At 35.5% G+C, this 27,070-nt stretch overlaps 1 protein-coding gene across 6 annotated transcripts in view; it reads left to right on the top strand.

Moving 5' to 3' along the window:
• The window catches only part of LOC138696796 (uncharacterized), a 420,480-nt gene that overhangs the window by 368,961 nt on the left and 24,449 nt on the right, over positions 1–27,070 (top strand). For 4 of the 6 annotated variants that reach the window (XM_069822205.1, XM_069822203.1, XM_069822206.1 and 1 more), the window contains 3 exons: positions 14,208–14,436; positions 17,661–17,861; positions 26,631–26,923. In XM_069822205.1, the coding sequence (XP_069678306.1) occupies positions 14,208–14,436; positions 17,661–17,861; positions 26,631–26,923 (723 nt within the window). Of the gene's footprint in view, positions 1–3,426; positions 3,500–14,207; positions 14,437–17,660; positions 17,862–26,630; positions 26,924–27,070 lie in introns of those variants that run through there. The other 2 variants (XM_069822208.1, XM_069822204.1) reach the window with 2 other exon arrangements.

The raw sequence follows: 27,070 nt of genomic DNA, 5'->3' as shown, positions 1-27,070 counted from the left end.
CAAAAATAGGGCCATATTAGCTAATCTTTGAGAACTGAAGCAGGATTTGGAATAGAGACTTTAATTTTATTATGCTTTAGATCCTGCAGTAGGAGTTAAAGGAAGTTGAGGAATCCTGATATGAAATTTGTTATTTACAAAAGAGGAATGTTAGAATGTGTCTATTGGTAATTTGAAAAAAAAATCAATATATTGCTTATTTTAATTACTCTTCAATGCTTCTCAATGTGTGATAAAAATTATGTAACGCTTCTAATATGTTTTGTTGATCGAAATGTATTTATTATAATTATTTTATCACTACTAGTTCCATCTAAATCCATCTTGGTATTAGCAAATCTAAACCAAAGGCAACCAGCTCATATTTATGTTTAAATAAAATGACATGTACTCTAGAATCACGTGGACAAACTGACTTAATGTATTTCTACTTTAACAAAGCTTTTTGTTGTTAAGTAACACTTTTCTTCGTAAGTTGGAAAACATTTGTCCCTCTGTAAAATATGCAAATTGGTTTAGAAACTATCTCAGCGGTAGACAATCCTTTGTAAGTCTGTTTAATAAGCTTTTAGATCTCTTCACTTTAAACTGTGGAATACCACAGCGCTCAACTTTAGGTCCTCTCAACTTATAAGAATAAGTTTACCCTGTGTCAATGAAGACTTTAAAATACATCGTATCGATACTATCAAACCTATTCCACACTTCTAATATGTTCACCTAAAAATAGATTTATCGCAGGATAACGGTAGTTTGTTGATATGACATAAAACTGAACGTTACAAAATCAACGTTTTAACTTTCATACCGGTAATAAACAAAATGTTGTTAAATTTTATTGTATTTAAACAAAAACCAAAATAAAGTAACTACAGTAACTCTGTGTCAAACTAACGACATTACGCTAGCTTCATAAGCAAAGAGAACCCGGAGGTTCATTGCCGCCCACACATAAGCCCGCCATCGGTTCCTATCCTGAGCAAGATTAATCCAGTCCCTACCATCATATTTCACATCCTCAAATCCATTTTAATATCTTCCCAACTACGTCTCGACCTCCCAAAAGGTCTCTTTCCCTCCGGCCTCCCAACTAACACTCTACATGCATTTCTGGATTCGTCCATACGTGCTACATGCCCTGCCCATCTCAAACGTCTGGATTCAATGTTCCTAATTATGTCAGGTGAAGAATACAATGCATGCAGTTCTGCGTTGTGTAACTTTCTCCATTCTCCTGTAACTTCATCCCTAACAGCCCCAAATATTTTCCTAAGCTCATGATGATGATGATGATGATGCTTATTATTATTATTATTATTATTATTATTATTATTATTATTATTATTAATTGACAAATATAACTGTCAACTTAATTGAAAGACTACAACATGTTCATAATGTGTATGTCCGCTCATGTGCAATATTCGTAGATTTGACCATATAACACCATCTTTTGTAGTTCTTTCATGGGTTTGCCTGAAGGAGGGAAGAACAGCATATTTTTTTTTATCTATTCTGTTTAGAATATTACTTACTTCTACTCCAAAATATCTGAGAACTCGCTTTGAATATCTTACAACGTTACGGAATCAGCCTTATTATCCATTCCTCGTCACCGTACCTCTTTCTATTCATCCTCTTTCACCGTGCCAGTTTGTCGCCTATGGAACTCCTTACCTCGTCATGTCAGGGATTGCCGAACGGTTAATCAATTAGAATTAAGAATTAGGCCTACATACTTTAATGTGGAATTGATTTGTGTTAGCCGATTTTGATAGGTTATTCTGTGTTTTTGTATAAATTGTCATTTAGGCCTATTATAAAGTAGAATTAGGATAAAAGGTAAAGGTAAAGGTATCCCCCTAACATGCCATGAAGGCACTTGGGGGGCATGGAGGTAGAGCCCCATGCTTTCCATGACCTCGGCACTAGAATGAGGTGGTGTGGTCGGCACCACGCTCTGACCGCCTTTTACCCCCGGGAAAGACCCGGTACTCAATTTTATAGGAGGCTGAGTGAACCTCGGGGCCGTTCTGGAAGTTTGGCAACGAGAAGAATTAGTATATAAATTGTAAATTAATTATGTATCATGTTTAGTCAATATTTCATTATCCTAAGCTCGTTAATGTGCATGATAATGATTTTCATATCTAAGTATTACTATTAATATTAATACTTTTGTTATTGTTTCAATGTGTATTTCACTTCTAATAGTGTGGAAGAAAAGACCTCATGGCATAACTCTACCAGAATAAATAATAATAATAATAATAATAATAATAATAATAATAATAATAATAATAATAATAATAATAATAATAATAATCTGTACTTTGTATTACCTTACTTCACTTAAAAAATGCATATATGGGTACGGTAAGCGTATACACAGATTAGCCAAGCACATCATAAGAAGTAAATTGTTGAATTCTAAATTAAATTATTGAATAAACATTCTCGGTTGTTTGGATTTATACAGAGCATCTGGTTTACAACTATTATTATTATTATTATTATTATTATTATTATTATTATTATTATTATTATTATTATTATTATTATTATTGCAGTGTAGGCTTTCACGCCGGAGTCTATAGATCTAGATTCATTTTCCGGGCTGAGAGGCCGTGGTCTATTGGTTGGTTTTATACCAGACGTTTCGTCTGCAACTGCGGCAGACATCTTCAGTGGATTGGTATCCGAGGTCGCAAGACTCTTCTCGGCGTACCTAAGGCAACTGATCAGGTACGCCGAGAAGAGTCTTGCGACCTCGGATATCACTCCACTGAAGATGTCTGCCGCAGTTGCAGACGAAACGTCTGGTATAAAACCAACCAATAGACCACGGCCTCTCAGCCCGGAAAATGAATCTAGATCTATTATTATTATTATTATTATTATTATTATTATTATTATTATTATTATTATTATTGGTGGCAACCCCACCACTGAACTTACTACTCCTCGGCTAGCAACCGATTAGTAGGACATTTATGTGCTTTCAAGTCTCCGAAAAAAATAACCCCGACTGACACAAACGATGACAACCCTGCGATAAATAACCATGTCAATAGGATGGACCGTTCCAGATTCCCAAGACAAATTCTCCGCTGTACACCACATGGAAGACGATCTTTGGGATGTCCCCTGAAGAGATGGACAGAGACCGTAACAGGCCACTAGGCCTAATACCTGCAAGAAAACGATGATGATTATTATTATCATTACCGGTATTATTATTATTATTATTATTATTATTATTATTATTATTATTATTATTATTATTATTATTGTCCTCATCATCATCATCATTATTATTCGGCCTACTATTATTCAGTTAGAAAATTCATCCCCTAAGTATAAACGCATTTGCAGTCAAAGCTTACTTAATATCTTTACAATGGGATATATTTGTATATTGTTACAGAACATGGCACAGGCCTACTAGGTTAATTAAATTTCGCTGGCTCAAAACTGCTGTCCTGGGATACAAGAGCTGGTACGTATAAACAGCACTGCGCGTACAATGCACAAACTTTGTTTGTTAGTCGTCATTAACGAACTAAAGAATTCAGATTTAAGCACTGTTTTGTTATACGCGAACAATGTTTTATTCAGCCCCTTGTTTGAGCGTGTGCGGGGTTGATAACAGCACAGCATTGTTAGTGGATTGAATCGAATGGACAGTTATGACAATGGCGTCATCGAAAATACAAACAAAATATTCGCTTAAAAGTGTCTTTTATATATTTTGAGTTATTTTTAATTAAAATGCCAATTTCTCTTTTTATTCGAATACGACCTAATACCCAGTGTATGTGTCGAAGACCGTTCTCAATTCATTACGAAATTCTAATGTTATAACACGAGTTAGAATAGCACATAATAGTAGTCCTTCCTACCATCCTAAAAGTATAAAGTGAAATCTACAGGTAAATGGTTAAGTTAATGATCTGTAGTCAACATATACAATTTGTAGATCATTTTTCTCTTAAATGGAAAATAAAATCTTAATCATACGCATGGTCTTCATTCAAGATCTGATACAACTGAAAGACTAATTTCCTTTAAAACAGATATCAGAATCTAAATCATACTAATGGTTATGATTCAAGATCTGATACAACTCAAAGACTACTTTCCTTCGAAACAGATATTAGAATCTAAATCATATTAATGGTTATGATTCAAGATCTGATACAACTCAAAGACTACTTTCCTTCGAAACAGATATCAGAATCTAAATCATACTAATGGTTATGATTCAAGATCTGATACAACTCAAAGACTACTTTCCTTCGAAACAGATATTAGAATCTAAATCATACTACTGGTTATGATTCAAGATCTGACACAACTCAAAGACTACTTTCCTTCGAAACAGATATCAGAATCTAAATCATACTAATGGTTATGATTCAAGATCTGATACAATTCAAAGACTACTTTCCTTCGAAACAGATATTAGAATCTAAATGATACTACTGGTTATGATTCAAGATCTGATACAACTCAAAGACTACTTTCCTTCGAAACAGATATCAGAATCTAAATCATACTACTGGTTATGATTCAAGATCTGATACAACTCAAAGACTACATTCCCTCGAAACAGATATCAGAATGTAAATCATACTAATGGTTATGATTCAAGATCTGATACAACTCAAAGACTACCTTTCCTCGAAACAGATATCAGAATCTAAATCATACTGGTTATGATTCAATATCTGATACAACTCAAAGACTACCTTCCCTCGAAACAGATATCAGAATCTAAATCATACTGGTTATGATTCAAGATCTGATACAACTCAAAGACTACCTTCCCTCGAAACAGATATCAGAATGTAAATCATACTAATGGTTATGATTCAAGATCTGATACAACTCAAAGACTACTTTCCTTCGAAACAGATATTAGAATCTAAATCATACTACTGGTTATGATACAAGATCTGATACAACTCAAAGACTACTTTCCTTCGAAACAGATATCAGAATCTAAATCATACTAATGGTTATGATTCAAGATCTGATACAATTCAAAGACTACTTTCCTTCGAAACAGATATTAGAATCTAAATGATACTACTGGTTATGATTCAAGATCTGATACAACTCAAAGACTACTTTCCTTCGAAACAGATATCAGAATCTAAATCATACTACTGGTTATGATTCAAGATCTGATACAACTCAAAGACTACATTCCCTCGAAACAGATATCAGAATGTAAATCATACTAATGGTTATGATTCAAGATCTGATACAACTCAAAGACTACCTTTCCTCGAAACAGATATCAGAATCTAAATCATACTGGTTATGATTCAATATCTGATACAACTCAAAGACTACCTTCCCTCGAAACAGATATCAGAATCTAAATCATACTGGTTATGATTCAAGATCTGATACAACTCAAAGACTACCTTCCCTCGAAACAGATATCAGAATGTAAATCATACTAATGGTTATGATTCAAGATCTGATACAACTCAAGGACTACCTTCCCTCGAAACAGATATCAGAATGTAAATCATACTAATGGTTATGATTCAAGATCTGATACAGCTCAAAGACTACCTTCCCTCGAAACAGATATCAGAATCTAAATCATACTACTGGCTATGATTCAAGATCTGATACAACTCAAAGACTACTTTCCTTCGAAACAGATATGAATCTAAATCATACTAATGGTTATGATTCAAGATCTGATACAACTCAAAGACTACTTTCCTTCGAAACAGATATCAGAATCTAAATCATACTAATGGTTATGATTCAAGAACTGATACAACTCAAAGACTACTTTCCTTCGAAACAGATATTAGAATCTAAATCATACTACTGGTTATGATTCAAGATCTGATACAATCAAAGACTACTTTCCTTCGAAACAGATATCAGAATCTAAATCATACTAATGGTTATGATTCAAGATCTGATACAACTCAAAGACTACTTTCCTTCGAAACAGATATTAGAATCTAAATCATACTAATGGTTATGATTCAAAATATAAGTAAAAAACTGCTTAACTTGTGTAGTATTAAGTCAGTAGAAGTTATAAGATAGTAGTAGTAGTAGTAGTAGTAGTAGTAAATTTTTCTAATAAGCCGTTAGTAGTAGTAGTAGTAGTAGCAGTAGTAGTAGTAGTAGTAGTAGTAGTAGTAGTCGTAGCAGCAGTTAGTAGTAATAGTATTAGTACTAGTAGTAGTATCAGCAGGTGGTGGTAGTAGTAGTAGTAGTAGTAGTAGTGGTGGTGGTGGTGGTGGTGGTGGTGGTGGCAAATTTTTATTTGACGATATTTTCAACTGCAGAGGCAATTCAGAGTCAAAACTGAAAGTGGGCGAAAAATGGCACATATGTCACTGTCACATAAGAACGCAGAAAGGAATAGGCTTTTACCTATAGTAGAATCAATCATAATAGACTGGGTACATTTCCACCTTCAGCGAGTGATTAATGGGAGAACTTACTACCATGCACTCAGGCATCAGTACATAATTCACATGTGAGTTTCTAAGTTGCGCACCTTATGGAAAGCATCCCGCTCGCCCGCGATGTTCATTAACGGTCGTGTTCTGATGGTACGCAGAGCCCAGATGTGTAAATACAGACTTTATTATGACGATACAAACTTCACTTCTCAATATAAATTAATCATTTTAAGACAAACATGTTACAGAAACAACATTTCTTGCACACGACTTCTGGTGTTTGATATATTTGCTTCTCTACCGCTAATTTAACGAGGCTGCATCAATTACTATGATATTTAGAGTCGGCAAGATGGCATTTGGAGATATGAGGCCGAAGATTCGTCTAACATTTGAGGTAACCTATAAACAGAAGAGCGTCACATAATCAACCCAAGTGAGAGCAGTCTCGAAGCACGAGTCCAGCTCGCTTATACCTAAATTGCACAGGTGGAATATAAAATTAGTAATTACATAACTGAAAATTATTCGCACAAGACTTCCAACTTCCGATTGAGCAGATACTAATGCAGTAGATGATGATTATGTTCGTGACATGATACTATGCTACATAATATCTTTTCGTAGGACTACGTGTAGTTCGATTTCGATTACCTGTCGACAGGTGATAGCTTTACTATGCTGCATATCTCTATGTAGAACTAAATGTAAATGGTAGGAGAAATAAAAGAAAGAGAATACAAGGATAATAAGAAAACAAGGAGAACAAGGGGAAGGCAAGGAGAAAAGGGGAATACAAGGAGAACAAGAGTAAGGCAAGAAAAACAAGGGGAATATACGGAGAATAACAGTAAAATAAGTAGAACAAAGCGAAGACAATGGGAACATAAGAACAAGAGAAAAACAATGAGAACAAAAGAAAGACGAGAACAAGGGAATATAAGAAGAACAATGGGAAGCGAAAGAGAGCAAGGCGAAGAAGAGGAAAGCAAGGCGAAGCCAAGGACAACAAGGGGAACACAAGGAAAACAAAAGGAACACAAGGAGACCAAGAGCAACACAAGGAGAATAATGGGAATATATGAATTAAAAAGCGAAGACAAGGAATAGAAGGCGAAGAAAATGGGAAAAAGTGTAACACAAGGGGAGCACAAAAAAAGGATGGGAAACAAGAACAAGGAGAATGCTCGATAGGAAGGGAAATACAAAGAGAACAAAAGGAACACAAAGAGAAGAAGAGAAATAAACGGGGAACAAGATGAAGAGAGGAAGAACAAGGGGGTTTGGATTTTATCATCACCTTCGCTGCATGGTATGGGCTACTGCCCGTTCTAACGTCAAAGATTTCTCTATCTTCTTCATAAAAAGGTTAATTTCCCATTTTCCCACCGCTTTTACCTCCAAGGAAATAACTTACTCCTGGTACTCATTTCTGTTAGAGACTGAGTAAGCCGCAGGCCTTAAGATAATATAAATGGAGAAAATCCATGACTCCATCGGGAATCGATCCTACGATTTCCGATTTGCAACGTCACGCAAAATTATGAATGCAAATACTTAGTTTCTCTGACATATCAGATTGGTTCCTGATAGTAATGTTTCGTCGACTTAATGACATCAGTGCAGAGCGCCCGTCCGTTCCGAGGAAGCTAAGCAGTAAGGAGTTGAGTGGGACGGGTCTGTGTATGGACTTGTCGGCGTACGACCACTCGCCGCCCGCCAACAGACTTTTTAGGTAGAAGTTGGAGTGGGACCGGTCTGCATAGGAACACTCTGTATTTAGAAACATATTACCTACACTGTTTTATTTATCCTTTTACCTTATATAGACCTAATAAAACATATGGAAATTTACGGTTTGAAACGCTTTAGCATAATTCACCATTTTGTGTTTTTAGAAAGTTCCATTAAGGTTTTTAGTTACATTTAACGTACATAATTTTTGTTAAATTAACTCGTATATAATTAATAGACATTGGATTTATATGCCAATGCATGTTCTGTTTGCTCTCACTGTTAATATGCAAAATAGTAAGTATGTTTCACTTTCTTCTGAATCCGAATATGAAGACAACTCACACTGGTTTATGTCGATTTGATTTTTTTTCTGTATGAATTATTGTAATGGGAGAAATACTTATGTATTTTTTTCCAAGCGAGCAGATGTTCCGTAAGTTGTCAATAAATTATTATCAAAGAAGGTTTGTGGAAACTGACTTGTGTCACTTTTCCCAAGCACTGCAGATATTGTCTTCATTAATTTGAATTTATATGAAATTAGCAACATCTTTTTGTTTGTTTTAATGACATATTTAAATGTATATTTCTCTTCAGTGGCATATTTCAATGCATTTTTCTCTTTAGTGGCATATTTAAGTGTATATTTCTCTTTAGTGGCATATTTAGGTGTATATTTCTCTTTAGTGGCATATTTAACCGCTTGGTTATCTTCAGTGGCATATTTAACCGCTTGGTTATCTTCAGTGGCATATTTAAGTGTATATTTCTCTTCAGTGGAATTTTTAAATGCATATTTGTCTTCAGTGACATATTTAAGTGCATATTTATCTTCAGTGGCATATTTAAGTGCATATCTCTCTTTAGTGTCATATTTAAGTGCATATTAATTATCTTCAGTGGAATATTAAAGTGTATATTTCTCTTTAGTGGCATATTAAATGCATATTTTTCTTCAGTGGCATATTTAAGTGCATATTTCTTCGATTTTAATGACATACTTGCATGCATATTTTAATTATATTTGGTGCATAAAATCCAATGTCTAGTAATTATATACTGAAAAATCCGTCCAATACTAGATTTCTTTGTATTAGAGATGAACAAAACTAACTGCCGCTCTCGCTCGCTGTGTTCATTGCATTTGTCTTTCGAGTCTCGTCTCGTCATTCTCGTGCGCTTCGAGTCTCGCTCATCATTCTCGAAATAGCATTTGGTCGGCGTGGAAAGATTTCGTAACTTTGAATAACATACATCATTGAAATAAATAACATTATAAATATTTAAATGAGACAAAAAGACAAAACAGAACAGTATCTTAGTTATCAAAATGTTCTGGTTCTATTATATGATATGAGGCGTTTAGTTGCAAAATCAGATACATCACTAAAGCATAATTTTTCAGTAAGTATGAAGCAAAAACGTTTGCAAGGAACCAAGGATTTGCAACCAATACTATTTTTCATCCTACAAATCCATGTGATTTATCTGGCTTTTGAGCATAACAGTGCTATAGCAGTTGTAGAATCATATGAAGATATGAAATATAACATTAACTCATTTCCAAAAAAAAGTGATGTATCTGATTTTGCAACTACACGCCTGATATTACCTATTGTTATATAAATAGAAAAAAAACAATTCTTAAATAAATTTGCATTTCTAAGAAACATCCTTAAGATTGCATACTCCATTTCAAACACATGAAAATAAAATTCCTAGCCCTTTAATAAGGGCCTAGTAATTAAATAAGGATTGGGGAACGGATTATTATACACTCAAAGGTAGAGAAGATGTTTCAAATAGGCTACTTGATTGTTTATACATATATAACACTTGCCAAAGTAGATAAAAGTTCAGTCAGGTATAAATAACTGTGGAAAATCAAGGCTACTTGACGTTAGGGACTTCGGGAGTGATCAATCTTGACGTCTCGAAACACTCACAAGCAGTCTTTACGTCAACGAAGCGACGTATACACAACATTGTCGTGCGGGTTTTCGGCTTTGCGGGCGCTGGTCTTCCTTTCTCGATCGTTAGTATTAGTATTTATTTATTTATTTAACCTGGTAGAGATAAGGCCGTCAGGCCTTCTCTGACCCTCTACCAGGAGATTCCAACTATAATATGAAGAATAAAATTACAATCGTTGTTTATCTCTACTTTGTATATAGACAAACAGACAAGCGCGACCCCGAAAAACAGTTTTTCGTTATCAGGGATGCTGTAAATGCGTACTTTCTTGAAAATCTCGAAATCTCTTCAGATTCGGTCTCATGAAAAACGAAAATAAATCGTTAAATTTTATGTGGATTTAATAAAGTAGCCTACAACTCCTGATCATGACGAACTACAAAATCCGTTATTGAAGACTTTTTTTGGCGAGTTTTAATACATTTGAAACAGATATTCCCAAACTGAGAAGCTCAACTTTCTGGAGGATTGTAACACACGAGCGCTACTGAAGTAAGATTCGGAGTATCCCAAGAAACGGAACACGTTCACGCCATCACGAAGCCGGATGTGCACAGGATCACGCCGGACTGCGTGCAGAATGAAACTCCGTGCCGTTCCGATGCCAAGATGTGTCCACATCGACTAAGAATTCCAGTCTGCTCAAATATTAATCGGAGAGCATTAGGTCCAAACCTTAAACGAAAATCGATATTGATAACAGATGGGGCTTATTTGACGTGCATTAAAAACTATTCCATCAAAAAAATCGTTATATGATGAGAGCGGATGCAAGCTGGGATATAAAAACCAATGATTAGAGCAAGAAAAGGAATTTTAAAATATTACATTTGTTGAGATACATTTCTGAATATTTAAAAGGCAAAACTAAAATTCTTTCAGTCACTTATTATCATAATACACTGTTCTCTTAAATTGAATGAGCATATTGGGAATTTAGTCAATGGCTTTCTCAAAACACGCTATGAAATGGTTCATATAAAACAAGTTTTATCTCGAAAAAGAAGCAAAAACGAGCAACAAAATTGTATTAAATTTTTTGTTTGAAATATCTCAAAGAATAATCCCCTGAAATTAAGGGCATTACTTACGATTTATCCTGCATATAAGGTGTATTTGTTTCAAATGTGACACATACCTTCTCATTATACCTTTCACGCGTTTCGAAGCAATTCAATTTCTTTACCATGTTGCGAACGGTACTGTTTTTGATTTATTTTCTTGAACTACGAATATCCGGGCTAGCGGTATCCAGAAATACTGTACATACCTATACAGAGAGAATGTGAAATAACCAAGCATATTTTCAGAGTGAATTCCTCATGCTGCTTATAATAAAAAAAGTATAATACTATATTGGTAGGAAGTTCGTAGTTTTGCCTCCCAAAAATATTTTTCTCAAAATAATGTTTAACATCCTCTAATTCGATAATAGTTGCGGTTTCTGTCCATGTCGATAGAAAATCTAATGAAGAATTATTTACCCCTCTGGTGTATTTCAATAGAATGGACTGTTTTCGTGTAAATTAGGTTTTAAAAACCACAATTTGAATTTAGTTTACAATGCGAAGAGGTTACAATGTCGCATTTGAGGAAGTGGGTGAGAGATTTACCATATTGCCTGACAGACCAGAGTTCGTTTCCCTCTTGCACAAGTAGGTATTACGAGAACCAGTACAGTGGCAGTCTTCATATCGATTATTGATATTCAGTGTGGGTGTGTATTGGTTATCGCAATGCCAATATTTACTGATACGAAATATTTCGATGTGCTATTAATTTATTGCGAAACAAGAAGTAGTCCCCTTGCAGCTCAAAGGTTTTATGCGGAACGATATTCGGAGAGAATGTGCCAAATCCAGACACATTTATCTATCAACGTGTCTCTGATACCGGCAGTGTAATACCAACCAAGATGTCGTAATCGTGGGCTACAGAGGTTAGCGGCAATGTTGCCAGACGTCTAAAACTTGCAATTTAATTTTCTAATTAACGACACACTTAATCACAAAATGTATTTTAAGTTTTTTATTTGTTTCAATGTACTGTATCGTTCCCTTAAATTTGCGTGGTTACTTCACTTCCACTCTGTATCTCAACATCTGTATTACTTAAATGGCTTTTAAAGAACCCGGAGGTTCATTGCCGCCCTCACATAAGCCCGCCATCGGTCTCTATCATGAGCAACATTAATTCAGTCTCTAGCATCATATCTCACCTCCTTCAAATCCATTTTAATATTATTCTCCCATCTACGTCTCGGCCTTCCCAAAGGTCTTTTCCGTCAGATCTTCCAACTAACACTCCTCTTCCAATCCAACTTTCATGAAAATTCTAATTAAAAACGTGGTAATATCTCGATGAAAGTATGGTAGGATGCTATCCTGTTGAAATGTGGGGGAATCTGAAGAACAGCGAAGTTTTGCAACAAGTTAAGGTATATGTGTCCCGTCACTGTTGACTGCAAGAAAAAATGAACCCATGACGTCATTTTTATGCATTCATAACCAGACAGTGACTTTCTGTGTGTCTCTTTAAAGTTCAATGAAATCTAGAAGACATTTTCTATTGATTGAGCTTTACTTTGAGAAAATATAATTAGGATGTTGACAGAAACCCACAAAGAAACCCGAAAAACAGTGTGCAGCGAACTTTTGAACTGTCATCTCCACCATTGTCATACTGGTCCAAAAGTTCGCTGCACGCTGTTTTTCGAGTTTCTTTGTAAGCTTCTGTCAACATCCTCGGAACTCACCTGTCATAAACCTTTTTTAACCCCAACTGTTTCAATATTCTGCACACACTTTCTTCTCCTATTCCAACTTGGATTGACCATTCTTTCACTGTTACGCGTTTGTCAGTCACAACCATGTTGTTAACGCGCTGCACATTGTCAGGACTTCGTGTAGTGCAGGGTCTGCCGCTGCGAGGAGTATTTCAAATATTGGAGTGCCCTCTTTCACCAGATAATCTGCTTACCCACCGGCTAACCGTACTGCGATCGACAGCTATATCTCCATACACTTTTTTCAACGTCTTGTGAATGTTTCCCACTGTCTCGTTCTCACAGCACAGGAACTCTATAACAGCACGTTGCTTCTGACGAATGTCAAGTACAGCAGCCATCTTGAAGGAGTGCTATCATGGCGCCACTCATTGAAAAGTCTTAAATTAAATTTTAATATAAGCGAGAAGGTTGTAACTATGATCTGCATAAATTGCAAAGGTTTAAAATAAAAAAATACAGTAAGTAAAAAAAGTTGTGCATTACTTTTGGAGTGACCCTCGTATTTCATTTTAGGTGGAATTTATGTACAAAGAACAGGTGCTGACAATGAGTGCTACTGAATTGAAGACTCAAATTCTACCAGTGAAAGAGAATGATTATTGATTGGTCAGTTTTATTTCGCATAATGGAGGTGCATTGATGCCAAAACTAATTTGTAAGCTCTCGCCTAACCTGAGCAACCTACCGTCCCTTTTATGGTTGGATGGACTTGACGAAACTAACTTCAGTTCCAGGAAATTTGGTAAAATTTCCTTTCCTTCACTTCTAAGACCAATATGGATCGAACGAATTTGCCAGACCAGTATTTGTCTATAAGAGAACTTTTTACATTTCAATAGGCTAACATTTTTGTGGTTTTCTTTAGTCAGTTTTGCATTTTAGTACCGATATTTTTATTTTAAATATATATGATATATGCAGCATACTAAAAAGGCGCTTTTCAGACACAAACATAATTTTGAGGTACCGTATTTATAGCAGTTTATGGTTCATTTAGTGTTTTAGGTCCTGTAGAATTTTAAAAGGGGATCCTGTGTACATGAAACGTATAGACATATGAATAACATGCGCTAGAACGTAGCAAATAAAATACGTACGGAACTAGAAATTCGTTCCCTAATTATTAGACATTTCTGTTCAATGGACTGTGCTACATCACCAGTGTTAGGTCGGGGAGCTTGCATCGTTTGTATCCTTTATACAAAATACGGTTAAGAATGTACACTCACAGTAACGTTGTGTGTCTCTTCTCTGTGTAGATGGCGCGGGGCAATTACATGCGAAGTGCCCCCATCCGCCGCCTGCGTCATCCCCTTGAAGAAAGTCCACTCTGGGGCGTGCTTGGCAGTGCCCTGGCTGGAGTCCTGGCACTTGTAGTGGGTCTTCCAGTGCTTCTAGTTGTCTGCATCTTGATACCCTTCTGTCTTCTAGGCCGCTGGATCCTCCTCTTCATATTCTGGAATCGACAGACGTCTACCGCTGCTCAAGGTGCTTATACATGTATTAGTATAATGATCAGCTGGTATTTCATGATGTGCTTGTGCTGACCTGTCGTGTCCAAGTAATAAAATGACAATGTTAAGTGCCACTCCAAAGCCAAGACACTTTGGAAGCCGCTGAAAGAAGTTTACATAATATGAAAACGACGATATTAAACGGTACTATACTTCTCAATTATTATCTAAAATCGGTTGCTTTGGCAACGTTAATTTCTAAACGTAAAATTTCAAATTTAGTGAAACGACAAAATCACCATGAAGTCTGAACACATGGGAAAATGAAGAGATGAGTAACCGGGAGAAAATATTAAGTAGAAGAAAATGAAATGATTAGTAGGAGGAAAAGAATGGAAACGGGCAGAGATAAACAAAAAGGAAAATTGAAAACGAAATGAGGAAAAAGATGTAAAAAGAAAGAGGAGGTCATGAGGAAAAGAGAAGACAAAAGAGAAATGGAGAAAGCAGGGGAAAAGGAAGAGAAGATTAAAAAGAAATGGAAATGAAAAATATGTAAAAAAGAGAAAGAGGAAGAAAAAATAAGGAAAGAAATGGGAAATAGAAAAGAAAATTAGAACAAAAAGAGAAGACAAGGAAAAAAAGAAAATTATGAGAGAAAGAAGGGGAAAGGAAGGAAAGACAATAAGGAAAAGGGAACAGAAAATAAGGATGAAAAGAAGAGAAAGGAAGAAAATGAGGTAAAAAAGAGAAGAAGATAAGGAAGAGAAGAAATGAAGATTAAAGAAGAGGAAAGGAAGAAAATGAGGTAAAAAAGAGAAGAAGATAAGGAAGAGAAGAAATGAAGATTAAAGAAGAGGAAAGGAAGGAAAATGAGGTAAAAAAGAGAAGAAGATAAGGAAGAGAAGAAATGAAGATTAAAGAAGAGGAAGGGAAGGAAAATGAGGTAAAAAAGAGAAGAAGATAAGGAAGAGAAGAAATGAAGATTAAAGAAGAGGAAAGGAAGGAAAATTAGGTAAAAAAGAGAAGAAGATAAGGAAGAGAAGAAATGAAGATTAAAGAAGAGGAAAGGAAGAAAATGAGGTAAAAAAGAGAAGAAGATAAGGAAGAGAAGAAATGAAGATTAAAGAAGAGGAAAGGAAGAAAATGAGATAAAAAAGAGAAGAATATAAGGAAGAGAAGAAATGAAAGTTAAAGAAGAGGAAAGGAAGAAAATGAGGTAAAAAAGAGAAAAAGATAAGGAAGAGAAGAAATGAAGATTAAAGAAGAGGAAAGGAAGGAAAATTAGGTAAAAAAGAGAAGAAGATAAGGAAGAGAAGAAATGAAGATTAAAGAAGAGGAAAGGAAGGAAAATGAGGTAAAAAAGAGAAGAAGATAAGGAAGAGAAGAAATGAAGATTAAAGAAGAGGAAAGGAAGGAAAATAAGATAAAAAGAGAAGAAGATAAGGAAGAGAAGAAATGAAGATTAAAGAAGAGGAAAGGAAGGAAAATGAGGTAAAAAAGAGAAGAAGATAAGGAAGAGAAGAAATGAAGATTAAAGAAGAGGAAAGGAAGAAAATGAGGTAAAAAAGAGAAGAAGATAAGGAAGAGAAGAAATGAAGATTAAAGAAGAGGAAAGGAAGGAAAATGAGGTAAAAAAGAGAAGAAGATAAGGAAGAGAAGAAATGAAGATTAAAGAAGAGGAAAGGAAGGAAAATGAGATAAAAAAGAGAAGAAGATAAGGAAGAGAAGAAATGAAGATTAAAGAAGAGGAAAGGAAGAAAATGAGGTAAAAAAGAGAAGAAGATAAGGAAGAGAAGAAAATGAAGATGAAAAGAAGAGAAAAATAAGGGAAATGAAATAAATAAAGAAATGAAGATGAGGAAGAGAAGAACATGAGAATGAAAAGAAGAGAAAAATAAGGGAACTGAAGTAAAGAAAGCAAAGAAAATAAGGAAGAGAAGAAAATGAGGCTGAAAAGAAGAGAAAAATAAGGTAATTTAAGTAAAGAAGAGAAGAAGATAAGAGAAGAAAATGAGGATGAAAAGAAGAGACATATAAGGAAAATGAAGTGAAGAAAGAGAAGAAGATAAAAAAGAAAGTATGAGGAAACGGAAGGAAAAGTATAGAAAAAGAGAAAATGGAGGGAAGTGAAGAGAAGATTATTTGGGACAATAAAGGAAAAGAGAACAAAATGATAAGCAAAGGGAAAAGAAAAGAAAAAGATGAATTTTGTATGAAAAATTAATTAATTTAGTTTAGCAGACAAGATTTCAAGTAACCGTCTGAAAGATAACATAACATCCCTTAATTCTTTTACCATTGTATCTTCTTAATGGGTTGGTCGTCTTTGGTGATCTAGCGGTTACCAAGATAGTCGTTGGATCTGAGATACGCTGATCTTAATAATTCAAGTATCTCACAATTAATAACCTGTTAAACAAATTCATGAACATACTGTATTAATTGAATTTAGTAGTCTGACCCAATATTTTGGGTTTGCCCTGCGACACAGAATAGCTCACAATAAAATTTAAAATGAAAAATTATATAAACAGGTTTCAGACAAAAGTGAATAAGACATAAGAAAAAAAATAGAACCAAGTGTAATTTAAACTGAATGTACACCATAAAGATGCTGACGAAATATCGCTACAGAAAATTTTATTATGGTGGTGACGATGGCATCTTGAAGATCTCTCGTCAGCTTGTATTTTTCTCTCCACTTTACAAAGGCTTTCGGGATGGTGCCTCTCGCTCCGAAGAAGAGACCGGTAACTGTGATTTTTTCTATGTTGTATTTCGCCGATAGGTACTGAATCGTGGGCTCGTAGATTTTCTTTTTCTCTTCGTTCACTTCAGATGGTTGAGTGGCTGAGATTTCAAATCTGATGGGGGTTATTATTATTGTTATTTAAAAGGGAGCTGAAGTCTTTCATTTAATGAAATTAAAAATGTTTTATTTTATTTTATTTAGTTATTTTACGACGCTTTATCAAAAGCTGTGGTTATCTAGCGTCTGAGTGAGATAAAGATGACTATGCCGACGAAGTGAGCCCATGGTCCAGCGCCGAAAGTTACCTAGCATTTGCTCTTAATGGGTTGAGGAAAACTCCGGAAAAACCTCAACCAGATAACTTGTCCCAACCAGGATTTGAACCCGGACCCGCTCGTTTCACAGTCAGGCATGCTAACTGTTACTCCACAGCGGTGGACAATTAAGGATGTTTTCGACAGTCTGATATTTTGTAGCCATATTTCTTGAGCTGTATTTTTCAGGCGGTGGTCCGGAATCTGTACGGGGAAACGACGGCCGCTGGCTGGGCTCGGCCTGGCGGTACTCCGTGATACATGCAGTGCTGATATTTGAGGCTGGAGCAGGTCTGGACGTCACCCAACTCCGGCATCTCCTGCTGACAAGAGTCATTCCTCTATATCCGCGGTTAACGCGTCGCCCGGTGCCGCTGCCTCTGTCTGCAGGTAGAAATAATTATATGCACGAAGCAATGTCATGTGTCCGAGATACAGTATTGATATTTATGCATTTCCAATTTAATCGGTGATTAGCTGGAGAGATTGCGAGAGAAATTCGATTGTTATCTCATCAAGAACAAGATTTGAAAAGCAACGCGCCCACTTTACGTTTAGAAAGCACTCGTTGTAACATTAATTATTAATATTTTTGTATTTATTAATGTTAAGATAAGTACATTATTCAACAATTTGTAAATATCAAATAACAAGAAACAATGCTAAAGAATTAAACACGGTGCATATAGCTACACTGAACAACATAGCCTATCTGTATTCTGCGAATGATTAGTAGTGAGCTAATGATGATGCATGGATGATTATGTCGTCGGAAGCAATAATTTTATTTCTCTTACTCCACCCTTCGTCCCGAACTAGCAATCTCACCAGCTCCCAACCAGATGTGACTCTCCGTAGCACTTTAAAACTAGATCTAGTACTTTTGGTTCTAGTATTACGTAAATTAAATAATAAAGTATTAATTTTGCTTGGTCCTCATACTCTTAAAGCATATATTAGGCCTAATATATTATTTAAGGAACAAAAATTATAATTGCAAAATGATACAATTTATAGCCTCCATCCCTCTCCATCAATTAATAAATCCATCAACCCATCAATCTATCGATTACCCACTAATCCATTAATAAATATATTCATCCACTTATTTATACATAATTCAAATTAGCTATCCATCAGTTCGACAGTCTATCCATCAATTTGTCAATCTATCCATCAATTCATCAATTTATCCATCAATTCATCAATCTACCCATCAATTCAATAATATATCTGTCAATTCATCAATCTACCCATCAATCCAACAATGTATCTAGCAATTCATCAATCTACCCATCAATCCAACAATATATCTACCAATTCATCAATCTATCCATCAATCTAACAATATATCTATCAATTCATCAATCTATCCGTCAATCCAATAATATATCTACCAATTCATCAATCTACCCATCAATCCAACAATATATCTATCAATTCATCAATATATCTATTAATCCATCTATCCATCAATTCATAAATCCATTCATAAATCCATCCATCAATTCATCAATCAATCCATCAATTCATCACTCCATCCATCAATTCTTGAATCTATCCGCCAATTCATCAATCTACCCATCACTCCATCAATATATCCATCAATTCATCAATCCGACCATCAATTCATCAATCTATGCACCAATTCATCAATCTTTTCATCAATCCATCAATATAATCATCAATTCATCAGTATATCCATCAAGCCATCAATCTACCCATCCATATATCCATAAATTCATTAATCTGCCCACCAAATCATCAATCCATGAATATATCTATCATTTCATCAATCCATTCATCAATTCTTCAATCCATCCATCAAGTCATCAATCTACTCATCAATTCATCAATCCACCTATCAATTCATTAATTCATCCATCAATTTATCAATCCATCCATCAGTTCATCAATCCATCCATCAATTCATCGATTTACCCGTCAATTCATACATCCATCCATCTACTCATAAATTCATCAATCTGTCCAGCAATTCATGAAATTATGAATCTATCCATCAGTTAAACAATCTTTACATAAATCCATCAATCTACCAATCAATTCCATCCATCCGTCCATCCATCTATCAATCTATCCATCAATTCATCCATCTATACATCTTTTTATCAGTTTACCCATCAATTTAGCAATCTATCTATCCATCACTCTATTCATCCAGCTATCTATTTATTTATCCGTCTTTAAGTGAGTGATCTTCTTTTAGCCAAGGAAAGCTGAAAATTTTAGTAGTCATAACATGGCATAGTAACACTTTTATAGTAGAAACTTTCCGATGAATAACAATTAAGGTTAATGAGTATATTCTTTTCTTCTTTTACAATGCAGAGTGACACCTTGCAGCGTGACTGAAAAAAATAAGAAATTTATTGTTATAATATTTAAACCGAATGTCCACAAATTGACAAAATTAATAATGAAATACATTCTAAATGTAAGAAGAGAGTAGGGATGAACTCTAAGACTGCAACAGGCCAACAGTGTGTATCCTTGAAAGCTATCATCACCATCATTATTATTGTTATTATTATTATTATTATTATTATTATTATTATTATTATTATTATTATTATTATTATTCTACAGTAATATAACAGTAATGATAAATTTAAAATACACTTTATAGCTACATAACTTCGGAATAAACTAGTGAAACTGGTTACGATTACATAGACATAACTTGAATAAGAAAGCAAATGATGTGACAGAGAACGAATAATCCATGAATACTTGGAAATTGCCATTTGCTTAATCCATTTCTACCATTAAACATAGGCCCTAACTTTATCGTAGCAAACAAATGTCTTTTTATTTGTTCAGACAAATAAACTAAGTGAGATGTAAGGTTGGTTTTCTCGTATATTCAATCTTACTTGCTTTTGACTAACTGTAAGTTACGATTAAAGTGTAAGTTAAGTTGAAACTCTGAATATAGGCATAAATTTTGCGTTCTCTACCTACTAAAGTCGGCTGTAAGTGAAAGCGAAGTTGAAGTAACGTTCCTGAATATGGCCCATTATGTAAAATATATGTGTAATAAGCATGAAGTATCGCGCGCGATTCTGTGCGTGCATGCGTGTGAACCATACTTGCGTAAGGTAGTCATAAATCCAATGAGTACGGTACTCCCTACTGTTCAAATTAAATTATAGAGTAAACTAACGGGTAAGCACAACTTTAAATTAATTTAGCAGCTTCAACTCCATGTGGAGAGCTCGGGTTCCCTATTGCATTACTAAAACCGCACATGTTGAGCCTCCAGTGTAGCTCAGGCGGAAGCGCGTTTGCCTGCAGATTCGGAGCTGCAACCGGGCACGGGTTCAAAACCCGCTTGAACTGATTACCTAGTTGGGTTTTTCAAGGTTTTGCTCAACTGTAAGGCGAATGTGAGGTAAAGGCATGGCTAATCATCGGATTTATCTCATCAAATACCATATCTCCACCATCAATTTCATCGATGCTAAATAACCTAATACTCAATACAATGTCGTTAAATAAACTATTAAAAACTATGTATAATTGGTTTGGAACTATAAAAATTGGAGATTTATCCTTCGAAGAGGTGGAAAAATTCAAATATCTTGGAGCAACAGTAACAAACATAAATAATAATAATAATAATAATAATAATAATAATAATAATGGCTTTATTTAACCTGGCAGAGTTAAGGCCTTAAGGTCTTCTCTTCTCTTACACTCAACCAGGATTAAAACTTGCTTACACAGTTGATCATAAAACTTGATCAGAATTAAGTAATTACATACTAATTGCATAATGAGATCAATAAATGACACTCGGGAGGAAATTAAACGCAGAATAAATATGGGAAATGCCTGTTATTATTCGGTTGAGAAGCTTTTGTCATCTAGTCTTCTATCAAAAAACCTGAAAGTCAAAATTTATAAAACAGTTATATTACCGGTTGTTCTGTATGGTTGTGAAACTTGGACTCTCACTTTGAGAGAGGAACAGAGATTAAGGGTGTTTGAGAATAAGGTTCTTAGGAAAATATTTGGGGCTAAGAGAGATGAAGTTACAGGAGAATGGAGAAAGTTACACAACACAGAGCTGCACGCATTGTATACTTCACCTGACATAATTAGGACCATAAAATCCAGTCGTTTGAGATGGGCAGGACATGTAGCACGTATGGGCGAATCCAGAAATGCATATAGAGTGTTAGTTGGGAGGCCGGAGGGCAAATGACCTTTGGGAAGGCCGAGACGTAGATGGGAAAATAATATTAAAATGGATTTAAGGGAGGTAGGATATGATGATAGAGACTGGATTAATCTTGCTCAAGATAGGGACCAATGGCGGGCTTATGTGAGGGCGGCAGTGAACCTCCGGATTCCTTAAAAGCCATAAGTAAGTAAGTAAGTATAATTGGTTTACTTCTGAAACCTCGTAACTACGTTTAAGTAAATTGTACGGGAGAGCAAAATAGAGGAGAAGGTGGTAATATGGGATAGTCTTTTTTCACTCTCTAATTTGAAAACGACGAAGTTAAAAATTGAATCTAAGGTGAACCCATATAGGAATATCATTTCTCGTTATATGTGCAAAGTGTAACATGATTATATCAAGGAATCAGGTGTTATTTTCTAGAAAGGTCTCGTGCTGCAATATTGGACTTCCAGAAGATAAGGTTGTAATATGAGACACAAAACTGCGGGCGTAGGTATATTCTAAAAATGAAACCTGGAATCACATACAATGCTTAAAACGTGAACACTGGTAACACATTAGACTCTAAATTCATATAAAAGTGAATGTCTTGATAGTGAAGTTAAAAATATGAAGTTCGTTCTAGGCACAGAAATATCAAACAAATGATTTTTTCTCACACAATGACTTCATGTGAGCTCATCTATAACAAACAATTCACTCAATCCACATTTCTCTAGACTTTGAGTTGTTGAACATTCACTCGGCGTCTTCATTATCTGGTGCAGAACTCTTGACTGGGATCTAGCGTTTTCCATCGGTGAAGGCCCTAGTTTGTTCTCGGCATCTTTCATGCACGTTTATCAGTACTGTACACACAATTTATAAGATTGCAAGATCCTAGTTTTGTCCTGAACATCTGTTTTTGTCACACGAATAATATTGTTGTAATATGGGACACCCTATCCCATAATACTACCACTCATACAATAGCATATAATTTTGGATAAATTGTTTCTGACATTAGATTTTCATAATTCTGAGTATTATAAGACTGTATTTGCAATTTATTTTTTGCATAAAGAGAATTTCTCTAGCTTAACTTATCACTGCACATCTGCCGAGGAAAGCATATCCTGCAAAAACCTTCACCACTGACGTAATGAACATGACTCCCTCTTATGCACAACTCCCACTCGACTGACTCCCTGCATCCCGCTGCAAAGACTACTTCGAGAAATAGTATGCCACTACACTATACTTAATAGATAGCTCCACTACTTTCAGAAAAACAGCTGTGTCCCATTTTACAACCCCGTCCCATATTATACCACTTTTCATAGCTTCTTATTCTTTTTATATCCCAGCTAATAATTGGGATATATTTACCTTCTTCTTCTTCTTCTTCTCCTTCTATTCAAAGAGTAGGCATATGCCTGTTACGGCTTCACAGTTTATCTATCCAACGCTTCTTAGGTATTCTCAGATGTCTTCATCCTTTAGGTTTAGGTCTATACGTACGTAGTACATCATTCTTCTAGGGATCCTTTCTAGTGCAATTCTATTAACATGTTCTTCTCACTGATTCCTATAATTTGTGAATTTTTTCTTCGAGGAAAAATATCTTCAGTTCTTCTGTTATTTCATAATTTCTAATTTTATCTGATATAGTGCTTATTGTATGGTTTCATAACAAGCTGAGTTTAAATCCAAACGTTTGAGATGGGCAGGACATGTAACACGTATGGGTGAATCCAGAAATGCATACAGAGTGTTAGTTGGGAGGCCAGAGAGCAAAAGACCTTTGAGGAGGCCGAGACGTAGATGGAAGGATAATATTAAAATGAATTTGAAAGAGATGGGATATGATGATAGAGACTGGATTAATCTTGTTCACGATAGGGACTGATGGCGGACTTATGTAAGGGCGGCAATGAACCTGCGGATTCCTTAAAAACCATTTATAAGTAATCTGAAATAGTGCGCATGTCTTGACTGACCTCAGGAACCTCATTTCAACGGCCTGTAATTTTTTACTGTCAGCTGTAGTCACAGCCCATGTTCCTGATCCAAACAGTAAAGAAGGTACGACCATTATTTTATAAAATATAATTTGTGTTTATTTTCTTGCATTATTCTTCAGATGTCTACTTATTTTGTCACTCATCTGCTGAAACATGGGGAGTTTATATGTAACCTGAATGCCTAAATATTTAAAACTAATTACTTTTTCTAGAGGAGAGTGATTTAAAGCAATTTTTGTCCTTACGCTGTATTTCATTGAAAAACCATTGTTTTGGTTCCAATTTATTATTTATAAAATATAATAGTACATTATGCAACGAGCCTATAATGGTAGTAATTAAGACGCGAGTATGTTTATGAAACGAGCGTAAGCGAGTTTCATAATTTTCATACTATTATACTGACTGGAGAGCGGAAGTGACCTTGTGCAATCTCCTAAATTGTGAGATGTGCGCAGACGCGAAAGTATTGATTTTTTTCCTAGGAACAAATGTCATTGACCTTTATATAATCTAGAGAGTAAAATTAACATTAATCTTGGTATAACCTGGAAATTGATTTAGACAATGAAAAATGAGATGACAAATTGAATTTACTTGAATATTATTTACAATTAACGCTAATTATTATAGCAACAGAACATTACCTTCTGCGACAGTATTGGATTTCCAGCCTCCGTGACGTTTCGCTAGTTGTCTTTCCGTTGCATATCCGAGAATAATCGAAAACCTGAACTTTAATGAATAGGTGTACTTTAATGAGGTCCATTAAAGGGCTACTACCAGGTGTATAATTACTACATTTCGGCATGGTTGAGCATAAAAACATTTATAGATTTACGGCACAATTTGAAAATATACACAGATTTCAACATCAATTAGGAACAATTTAATGATTTACGAGGCCAAAGAAACATTGGGACTGTCTGCAATAACTTTTCATTGTTTATAATCATAAAATGGTTACGAAGTATGTTTTTTCAACTGTTTAAGTTAATTTGTTACATAGTAGGAATTGTTTCCTGAGTAATAGACATATTGAACTCTATCTTCAGTGACAAATTGCTGCACGCCACAAATGTTACACCACATTAACTTGACAGCTGCGCACACAACGATCATTCATACACGGCTGACTGCCATTGTTATCTTGACTCATGGTCCCCACGTGACTAAGTAACTGAAACAGCTGACTAGCGACAACAGTGGAATAACCAGTTGCGCACAAGCTGTTCATGTATCAGAATTTAAATTAAGCGCTATTAACCGTGTCTAGCATAAAATTACTCCAAATGTAAACGGAGAGACCAATATTCTTACTCCAACTTCATAGGTCGATTTGCATTAGGCCTACATCTACGTTGGCATGCGTTCATAGGAATTGGCTATATGAAATAAAATCATAATCGTGTTTCTATTTTGTATTTATTGCCTTCCCCATTGCATGATATAGGCCTACGTATGCTTTTCGTTTTAATTAATAGTTGCACATTTTATCTTCCTCAATATAATGTTTATGCATAAAATACATTTGATCGGCCGGATATTATGACTCAATAAATACAGCAATATTAATAATTTTTATATGTTTAAAATGCACCGCATTTTAACTGTAAAACCTGCATGAATTGCCATGATATGAAGTGTCACTGCAAGGGCAATTTTATTCACAAAAATATACGCTATTTATTATTTGACAAGAAATTCGCTTGTAGCTAATACAAATCAAAAAATAAAGTTTATTGTCAACTTTGATTCTACTGATGCATGCTTTCAACTTTGATTCTACTGATGCATGCTTACAGAGGCGGTTCCTGGATAAGAGGAGCATGTGCTACAATTTATGTTTTTTTAGACATGATTATGTCTTTATTGAGGATACAAACGGAAAAAAATATATATACATTTTATGTGTGACAGGAAACACAGTGGATTTAAATAATATTTTAAAAGTTGAAAATAAATCAATTGAATGTGTGAATATGTTTTCCCGTTTACCATTCCTTCCAGTGCATCCTTCAATAGGTAGTTTCTTCTCAGCCAGTGACTCAACAAATTCCATTTTCACTTTCTGATCAGTTTCAGCATCATTCTTTCTTCGCCCACTTTTTACAACACACCTTCGTCTCTTATTCTGTCTTTCCATTTCAGACGCTCCATTCTTCTCCATATCCACATTTCAAATGATTCTATTCGCTTCTCTTCACTTCGTCATAATGTCCATGTTTCTGCCCGTACAATGCCACACTCCTCACAAAGTACTTCACTAGTTTCTTCCTTAATGTAGTTATTTTTCCAGAGGTCTGCAGAAGATGCTCCTTTTTCTATTAAAAGCTTCCTTTGCCAGTGCTCTCCTCATTTTGACTTCCTGGCAGCAGCTCATGTTACTGCTTACAGTACATCCTAAGTATTTGAAGCTGTCCACTTGCTCTACTGCCTCATTTAGAATTCGCACGTTTATATCCTTTATTTTTCTTCCGATAATCATGGTCTTTGTCTTGTTTACGTTTATCTTCATCCCATACTGTTCACAGCTGTTATTTACCTCCAGTAGCATATCACTTGATATAGTTTCCTTTTCTGCTAACAAAGCCATATCATTAGTAAATCTTTCGCACTTTATTCTTCTTCCTCCTACTTTCACCCCTCCCAGGTTCTGAAAACAGTTCTTCCATAAATCCTCCAAATAGATGTTGAACAAGGTAAGTGATAAAAGGCATCCTTGACGTACTCATCTCCCTATTTCACTTCCTTCTGACATTTCTTATCCTATCCTGACTCTGACTCGTTGGTTCATATAAAGGTTACAGAAGAGCCTCCTCTCTTTCTAACCCACACCAATTTCCTTCAGGCTCCTCAGTAGTATGTTACCACAAAAATGAGCTGAAATGCGATATAACAGAGCAGCACGTCTCCATCAATCAGTGAGTGTGTCGCAATGCGTAGGAGCAGGCCACTGCTGGCTGCCCGACTCGCAGTTCTGCATTGACCGGCACGTCTTCGCTGGACCACCTCTTCTGACCACGGAGAAGCAGCTACAGGACTACGTGGGACACCTGCTAGGAGAAGGACTGCCCAACGATAAACCACCGTGGGAACTGCACGTCCTGCAGAGCGTGGGGCGCCATCAGGACACCGTGGCGGTGCTCAGGGTGCACCAGAGCGTGGCGGACGGGATGGCCCTCGTGCGGGTCCTCTGTCACTCCCTAGCTGACTGCCAGGTTCTGCATGTTCCACAGGTGAGAGAGACATTGCCATCTTTACTGCCACGATCAATATCACCGTTACTACTATTCAAAGAGTAGGCATATGCCTGTTACGGCTTCACAGTTTATCTATCCAACGCTTCTTAGGTATTCTCAGATGTCTTCATCCTTTAGGTTTAG

This window comes from Periplaneta americana, chromosome 3 (genome assembly GCF_040183065.1).
Source record: "Periplaneta americana isolate PAMFEO1 chromosome 3, P.americana_PAMFEO1_priV1, whole genome shotgun sequence".
Lineage (NCBI taxonomy): Eukaryota > Metazoa > Arthropoda > Insecta > Blattodea > Blattidae > Periplaneta > Periplaneta americana.
Note: the sequence above shows the minus strand (reverse complement) of the source record. Positions and strands in the feature narration are given on the sequence as shown.